General features: G+C 30.8%; 1 protein-coding gene across 1 annotated transcript; it reads right to left on the bottom strand.

Annotated features, from left to right (window-relative positions):
• Positions 1 to 217: 217 nt before the first annotated feature.
• On the bottom strand, positions 218 to 4,143 carry LOC120092530 (phosphorylated adapter RNA export-like protein). The gene is made up of 5 exons (XM_039050640.2): positions 3,897 to 4,143; positions 2,818 to 3,077; positions 2,514 to 2,619; positions 1,260 to 1,403; positions 218 to 751 (listed from the first exon to the last, which is right to left on the bottom strand). Exons 2-5 carry the CDS (start codon positions 3,063 to 3,065, stop codon positions 491 to 493), a joined length of 759 nt encoding a protein of 252 aa, XP_038906568.1. The 5' UTR covers positions 3,066 to 3,077; positions 3,897 to 4,143; the 3' UTR covers positions 218 to 490.
• Between the last annotated feature and the right edge of the window lie 5,310 nt (positions 4,144 to 9,453).

Genomic DNA, 9,453 nt, shown 5'->3' with positions numbered 1-9,453 from the left:
CATGATGCAAGCAAGAGTATAAATATGAGGACAGAATTACCACTGGCAAAGATTAAAAGTCTAATTGGAATGATTTTCCAAAGTGCTTAGAAAATGAACACGCATTTTCTTAAACCTAAAAACATGTTTTAAAACACTTGAAAAGTTATTCTAAAGAGGCCCTAATACAATTTCTTGTTTCAAATTCCTTCAGATCGTTTCAAATGACGACGGAGTATGAGGAACAATTGCAAAATCTTTTTTCCATTTACAACCAACAAATCCAATTTCTTTCCATGTGGCTAATTCCATCCTCGCCTGAAGAAGCAGAACGCTCAACCAAAGTAGCCTAGAACATAAAGGCACTGAAGATGAATGGAACAAACTCAGCGTATAGAACATTCTTCTGCCTCATTTTTGGGAGGTAAAAACTGTTGATTTTGTTAGGCATGAACTGAAAACCAACAGTAATTGTTCAAAAAATGGGAAGATCTAACTACAATCAAGACAATCAAGTCGTATCTTCCTCTTTCGGATTCTCTCGAAGGAGGTCATCATCATATGAAACTGGTACTCTTAATCTATTGTGAATGGAAGATCGTTTTTCTTCGGCATTTGATTCTTTGGATCGATTCTGCTCTGGAGTAACTCTTTGGAAGTTGTCCAGTTGATCTCCTGAAGATCCTTCAGAGAACAGGTGAGGAACTCTCTGAGAATTTTCTTTCTCAGTTTCTGTAGCCTCCCTTCTGATACTTGGTTGCTTGAATTGTTTCTGCACCATCATGAAATAAACAAAAAAATGTATGATTGTGATTATCATTCACACTATCAAATTAGAAAGAACTAATAAAGGAATAATTCCATGTATAGGATCATCAGAAGAAATTGGACTTGGACACATATTCCAACATAAGAATGAATTTCAAAGCACAACACTTCAACATACAATTCTTTATTTTTTACCTTTTCTCTTTTTCAACATGCAACTAAAATCTAAAAGAAAAGAGAAAGAAAAAACATAGAGTAAATAAGCTCAGCAACTTGAGATGTATTAGATACAGGCTTAGCAAACCGAGGCCACTCTGAATACGATAAAAGAATCGAAAAGATGAAAAGTTTGCCTTGACAATGAATATTTTTAACAGTGTCCTCGGGAATATTGATAACATTTTTCTATGCGGCCAAAATAAGAGTAGCACATTCATTTGGAAAGAATAAGGAAAAAGTCACGTAACAGTGTTCCAAGTTCTAAACTATGTCAAAAAGGTTTTTTTAAATACCTCAAACTCTTTTGCTCGTTTCATAATCTCTTTATAGGCATTTGGTTCCCGGGTTTTGATGATGCTCCATAATATGCCACCTCCCGTCCGAAAGCGCCTGCCATCTGCAGTCATCTGACCTCCACAAGCCTGAACTGCATTGACCTGGCATTCCGACATGTCAAATTGTGCACATAAGATCATATGGTGCCATATCGTAAAAGAAGAGAAATACTAAAACAATTACAAGCAAAATCGACCATCAATTAAGTATTATTCTGCCCATCTCTAGTTAAGCATCATCAGTAACTCAAAGGGGCAAAGCAAGGCAAGGATTTCTGCATATCAATAATTGGATTAACGGTTATAAATTTTTAGAAGTGAAAACAGATTTTCAAGAGCTCACATGAAAGCAAATCTCAAACCCCAAGATGAAAATGATGATAGGACATGCACAATTGAGCTGCATATTTTAGTTTGGGCAATCCAATTAAAAGTACGTTTTAAAACTTTCTAGAGCATTTGAACGAAGTCCAGATTCAGTCAGAATAATCAGGTGGAGTAGTATTTTCAGGGAAGTGGATGGAAAAGAGAGATTGTCAATTGTGATCGATACTAAAAGTTTTTGCAATAAAGTACAAATATCTTACAGGGATCATAACCAATATATGCTGGGATAATAACCAACTTATTTAGCACAGATGTAGTAGTCCAGCCATGGTGGTTCACAGCTCAGAGAACAAGGTTAAAAGAAGCAAAATGACTTCAGCAACAGAATCTGCAAGGGTAGGAAATAATACTGATTAAATATGAAGAGTGACTATGTGGTATGATACTTACTGGAGTCTGGAGTGGATGGCCATGATTAGGCAGGTCAGTCAAAACTAAAAAATTAAGTTTGAAGATTTTCAGTTTTAGCAGAAAGGCAGCAAAATCGTGTGGCCCCAGGAAAAGTATTGAGGATACGAAAAGTACTGAACAAAGGCATATCGCACAGTGGTAAAATGGTTCATGAGTTGTACTCACTAGGGGGCTGAATGCAAACCAAAAGGGGAAACAGATGAAACTCATTTATGTTGGTTTGATTAGTTAGTGGCTAGTCAATTCGGTTCATTTTCAAACAAAACATTTAAAAAATAATAATAATTAAAAAAAAAAAAAAAAAAAAAAAGAAAACACAGAAGTGAAGTTTTTGAACTAACGGATAGGTCAGAGATTTTCATAACTCAAACAAACAAAATATTCTTTCATCAGGTTATAAGAAAAACATAATACCTCTTTGATAAGTTCGCTTAATGCAGAGACTCCCAGACAACCTACAGCAGTGTACATCATGTATGACTTTTTCTCTTTCAAACGTCTGCATGCATCCAACACAAATCTGAAAGAAACAGAAATCAGCATAATTTAGTAATCAGAGTAAAAACTCCTTATGTTAAATCTATCCATAAATTTGCTTCACAAAACTAAAATGGATTTCCAAACAAAAAAGAAGTATCTAAAGAAAGTATGCTTGCAATATTGCTTCTTTTTCCATACAATTTTATGCATACAACATGATTAGAAAATACCACTTAACCTGTTAATATCAGTGCCAGTTGAACCAGACTCGCATGTTTTTCTTTTGTTTTTCTTTTTCTTTGCCCGACGTTTACGGTTTTTACTTCTCTGATCTATACTTGCTGATTTGACATCTGTAAGACTGCTTTTTTCTGTATTGATATTGTCGCCAACAAACTCTCCTTCCACATCGACCATTTCAACATCATCATTCTCCAAGTCATTGTCTTCATATATGGCCTCAAGTACATTCTCTTGTCCATCCATAAGATGCCTCAACTATATAAAATAATCAGACACGCTCTTTATTCAGAAACACAATAGATTTCAGAAAATAATTAGACATCCTAAAGAAAGTTTCAGGGAACATATATAAACTGCAACTTGAAATTATCAGGATATTCAAGACGAAAATGAAATCAACACTTGCATAATTTTTGGGCATTCAATGAGATAAAAACTACTCAAAGGTAAAATGCAAAAATTAGTTGTCAACACTTTTTTTCTCTTTTCTCCAAAAGTCTGCGCCCACCCCAAGGCCTAGGAGAGATCAATGGTTTTTCTTATCAAGCTCATTCAAAGATTTTGTTGCCAACACTATTGAAAGAATCTTGAGGAACTTCTCTCGCGGGCAAACAGCAAAAAATGTTAGCTCCCATTTTCATCCTCGGAACAAAGTGAAGCTCTTCCCTTAAGGGAACCTTGATACTGAAAACTTTGAAAATAAAAATTTTGTTCTCAATTCTAAAAGATTTTGGAAAAATCCATCGGAGGAATGCTCCCTTTCTTGGCACAAAATTACAGGTAAAAAAAATGGCATTAATTCAATATGGTAAATACAAAGTAGAGCATACATAAAACAATCCATTTCCTGATCGATCATAGCTTCAAAACAAGAACCAAAAATGTAAAATATAAACGGCAAAGTGTAGTCAACAGCCTCCCACTAATTAATTGAACTTAAAGGGTGAGTGACAGATACAAAAATACAGTTCAGGCATCTTAGTATAAACCATAAAAGAAGAAGAGGAGAAAAAGAAGTTAATAACTGAGATGGGTGCGGTTCAAATTCAATCAAACACTAAATTTAAAACTTACCCAGAAGGCGGAGATAGGAAATAATCGAGTGGAGGGCGAAGCTTTAACGGGAAATCTTAAGAGAGGGAGCGATGGAAATGGGATGCGACTGCGGGGGAGAGGGGGTGCGATCGTGGGTTGTAGTTGTAGAGTAGAAGAGAAGAGAATGTTCGAAGGAGATATGAAGATTGGAGAAGAAGGAAAAAGGGGAAAAAATGGTGCCGAACTGCTCAGTGCTGATACAGTGGGGTAGGAGGGAGAGGAAATAGTATTTAGGGTTTTTTTAAAAAATAAAAAATAAATAATACTCTTTCTTCTTTTAAAACAAAAAAAAAAAAAAAAAAAAAAAAAAAAAAGTTAAAATTGTAATTATTGAAATTTAGATATGAAATTCAAAGCCCCTCCAAAGGTAAAATTATAAAATTTTGAAATTTTTAGACTCTATTCAAATTAAACTAAGGATCAAATAGAAATTAAGTCCAAAATTTCGGGACCAAAAAGTAATTTTTCTTTAAAACAATATTAAAATTACAAGTTTAGCTCTTGAATTTATATATATGTATCTCTCAAAGTTTCTTAATTTTAAAGTGTCTAACAAGTTCTCAAATTAAATTTAGCTTCTAATAAGTCTCTAGAGTTTAAAAATATCTAATAATTCTCAAATTTTTTGATTTTGTGTCTAATATGTCGTTGATATTTTTTATTTTTTAGATTTAGATTTTGTCTTTATTTGGTTCTTTAAATTTAAAAAATGACCATATTGATTTCCAATGGTTTATAAGTTAATTTCTATTTGGTCATTTTGTTGAGTTAGCCAATGATTAACTTTAAAAAGACAATGGAGTAGTTAACACATTAAGAAAAATTAAGAGGGAATGAGAAAATTCTTCAGATGTCCGAGTTCTTTTATGACATCTTTAATAAGATTGAGAATGATGACAACAAATAATAGTGACAAAAGCTCAACAATCTTCGTCAATATGTACACTACGTAACAAATCTTTTTTTCATTACTTCAACTCAACTTACAATTAGACTGAATATTTTTAAAATTTTGTGCTTGATTATTTTCAAACACTAAAAAGGCACACGTGTTCATGAGTCAAGGTGATTAACACACGTGCTATAAATCAAGAAACGAGATGAGAGATTGAAATCAACAACATACATATTTACATGAAAGAAACGAATGTATATATACACATATTTATTTTTAAGCATGCGGTTATGATCACTCATATTATTATTAGCTTTAATATTATTGGCATTGAATTATTTAGCCTCATTTAGTAACTATTTAATTTTTTAAAATTAAATTTGTAAATACCACTTCTATTCCATAGCTTTTATATCTTTCAACTAAAAAAATAACTATTGAAAACTTAGAAAGTAAGCCCATATTTTAGAACCTGATAACTTTGGTTTCGTTTGGTAATCATTATGTTTTTTGTTTTTTGTTTTCGAAAATGAAACATATTTCCTCTTCATTTCTTACCATGATTTGCATCTCTGTTTAGTACAGTGGTTGGAATCTTAGCCAAATTCAAAAAACAAAAACAAGTATTAAAAAACTACTTTTTTTAGCTTTCAAAATTTGACTTGGTTTTTAAACCATTAATAAAAAGTAGATAACAAAATAATAAATTTGGAGGTGGAAGCAGTGTCTCTATACTTAATTTTCAAAAATAAACAATAAACAATAAAATGGTTACTAGGGCCTTTATTTTTCAGTACAACGATGGGGATGAGAATTAAATCCTTGATCTCTAAAAATGAAGGTCATATCAATGGCTATTCAACTGAACTCATATAAGAAAATTGATAAATCGAAAATTAATCCTCATCAAACTTACATTAATTCCCTTTTGTTTTGAAGTATGTCGTGAACTTGAGGAATACAACAGGAACTGAATACCAATAAAATATAATATTAAAATAAATATAATATAATATAATAACAAAAATAAATAAATTAAAATATAATATAATAACAAAAATAAATAAATCAAACATAATATATAAATAAACAAAATAAAATAAATTAGCAAAATAAAAAATATTTTTTTCTAAATTCTCCCCTTTATTTATTTATTTATATATATGAAATATGCCTCGTTAAAACCTAGGGAAAAAATCCAATGGAAAAAAAAATCTCAATGAAGATAAAATAGTACATATTTCATTTAATTTATACTCCTGAAAAGTATATTTACTCGAAGCATCACTTGAGATATCTGAGTCATCGTATTCCAATGTTATGCACTAGTTTTTCAAAGATTGTAGTAGGTAATATCTTTGTAAATAAGTTTATCATGTTATCTTTCGAACAAATTTGTTGTACGGTGATATCATCATTTTCTTCGAGATTACGAGTGTAGAAAAATTTTGGTGAAATATGTTTTATTCTATTTCATTTAATATATCATTTTTTTATTTGGAATATGCAAGCTGTGTTGTTTTTCGTATAATCTTGTTGGAAGATTTTTTTTAGAAGACAAACCACATGTTTCACGAATTCTGAATCATTGATCTTTGCGAAACACATTCTCGACTAGCTTGATGAATTACAAGAATTTTAGCATGATTTGAGGAAGTAATCGTTAGGGTCTGTTTCACTGACCACTACGATACAGTAGTTCCTCCATATGTAAATAAATAACTTATTTAAGATATAGTTTTGTGTGGATGAGATAAATATTCACAATCTACATAACCAACTAGATCAAAATCTGATTTATTTGAATAAAACAAACTCATATCAATCGTTCCTCAGAGATAACGGAGTATATGCTTAATTCCATTCCAATGTCTTTTTATTGGAGAAGAACTATATCTTGCTGATAAATTTATTGAAAATGCAACATCTGATCTTGTATTACTAGCAAGATACATAAGTGCACCAATTGCACTAAGATATGATACTTCAGGACAAAGAAGTTCTCCATTATCATCTCGAGGTTGAAATATAACTTTTTTCACAACTAGTGAATGAACTTCTATTGGAATGTTCAATAGATGTGCTTTGTCCATATAAAACATTTTCAAAAAGTTTACTGTATGAGTTTACTGATGAACAAATCTCATCTACTAAATTCTCAATTTGTAAGCCAAGACAAAATTTTGTTTTTTTTTAAATCTTTCATCTCAAATTATTTATTAAGATATTCTATTACATTTGGAAGCACTTCAGGAGTCCCAATTATATTTAAGCCATTGACATATACAATTATAATAACAAATACTGACTATGATTTCTTATAAAAAAACACATGAACATATTGATTGTTTTGATATCTTTCTTTCGATAAATATCCACTCAGGCAATTGTACCACTTTCATCCTTATTGTTTTAATACATATAGCGATCTCTGTAACTTTATTGAATATAATTTCCGAGAATTTGATTTATATATTTCAAGTAATTTTAATCCTTATGGGATTCTTATATAAATATCATTATCAAGAGATCCATATAAATATGTCGTGATTGCATCCATAAGATGCATGTCCAGATTTTCATACACAGTCAGACCAATTAAATATTTTAATGTAATTGCATCCACCATCGGAGAATATTTTAATCAATACTAGATCTTTGTGAGAAACCTTGTACAACTAATATTGCTTTATATCTTGTGATCACATTATTTTTATTTATTTTTCTCACGAATACCCATTTGTATTCACTGGTTTGACACATTCGGGTGTTTGGACTATGGTCCAAAAACCTGATATTTTGAAAGTGAGTTTAATTCTGCCTCGATTGCTTCTTTCTGTTGAAGCCAATATTTTGCATGTCGACATTATTCAATAGATCTTGGTTCAAAATCCTCATTTTTAGATATAATATAAAGAGCAACATTATACACAAAAATGTTGTCCATAATTATATGAGTTCGATTTCATATTTTTCGTGTCATGACATAGTTGTTTGAAATATCATTATCATCTTTAATTATTTCACCTTCCTCACTAGTCCTGTCAATGATTTCTTCATGGGTATTTATATTATCAACCAATATTTTTTTACTATTAATTTTTTTTTAGGATTTTTTCTTTGGAACCCACCAATCTACCATGCTTCTAGCGTGTTCCAAACTCATTAGTGACAACTTGCTGTTATCAAATTTCGATGGAACATTTGCAGTTAGTATATGTGATTTAGTTATTTTCTTTATATTTATAGATGCATCTGGTAACTGATTTGCTATATTTTGCAAATGAATTATCTTTTGAACTTCAAGTTTACATTGATTTGTACGGGGATCTAAATGAGACAATAATAATGCATTTCATGTAATTTCTTTTTCCAACTTCTTAATTTCTCCCCCTAATATTGGAAAATTTGTCTCATTAAAATGACAATTAGCCATTTGTGTAGTAAATACATCACCTGTCAGGGGTTCAAGATATTTAATAATTTATGAAGAATCACATTCAATATATACTCCTAACCTCCATTGAAGACCCATCTTAGTATGAGGAGCAATTGGAACATGTACTGCACATCCAAAAATTCTTAGATGGGAAATATTTGGTTCATGGTCATAAGCTAATTATAATGACGAGTACTTATGATAAGATACTGGCCTAATACGTACAAGTGACATTACATGCAAAAGCAATTGTCTAGCAATTAATTGCAAACGTTTTATGAATGATTTTGCTAAACCGTTTTTTGTATGCATGAGCTACAAGATATTCAACACTTATCCCAATTGATATAGGATAATTATCAAAGGCTTGGGATGTAAATTTACTAGCATTATCAAGACGAATAGTCTTAATTGTATAATCAATAAATTGTGTTCTCAACTTAATTATTTGAGCAAGTAATATTGCAAATATAAGATTTCGACTTGATAATAAGCACACGTGTGACCATTTGTTGGATGCGTCCATTAATACCATAAAATATCTAAATGGTCCACTTGGTGAGTTAATAGGTCTACATATATAACAATGAATTTGTTCTAAAAATGCAGATGATTTAATTCTCACTTTAATTGGCGATGGTTTAATTATCAATTTTCCAAGCATCACGTGATAATTCATTAGATTGAAAAATCTTCTAGTTCTTCAATGGGTGTTTGTTTGAATTCTAAATAATTATTCTTATTATTATAGACCCTGGATGACCTGATCTGTCATGCCAAATTGTAAATATGTCTGAATTCATAGATTTCAGGTTCATTGTTGCATATGTTTCAATTACTCGTATATGAGTATAATATAATCCATAAGATAAATCAGATAACTTTTCCAATATACGTTTTTCGTACGAGACAGTAGATATAATATAAAATACTCCATTTTATTTCTTTCTATCAGTCTCAACATGATAACCATTGCGACGTATATCTTTAAAACTAAGTAGATTTCTCTTTGATTGACTAGAGAACAATGCATTGTCAACTATAAACTTTGTTCCTTTAGACAAAATAATATTTGCTTTTCCAAAGCCTTCAATCAGGTTTGCATAACCTGATATTCTATTGACTTTTGCTTTCAGAATTGTCAGTTTGAAAAAATATTTTCTACTTATAAGTATTGTATATGTAGTTATACTGTTTACCAG

The sequence above is a fragment of the Benincasa hispida genome, chromosome 12 (genome assembly GCF_027475165.1).
Source record: "Benincasa hispida cultivar pf3 chromosome 12, pf3_genome.v1.1, whole genome shotgun sequence".
Classification (NCBI taxonomy): Eukaryota; Viridiplantae; Streptophyta; class Magnoliopsida; order Cucurbitales; family Cucurbitaceae; genus Benincasa; species Benincasa hispida.
This window is presented reverse-complemented; position numbering and strand designations above follow the sequence as displayed.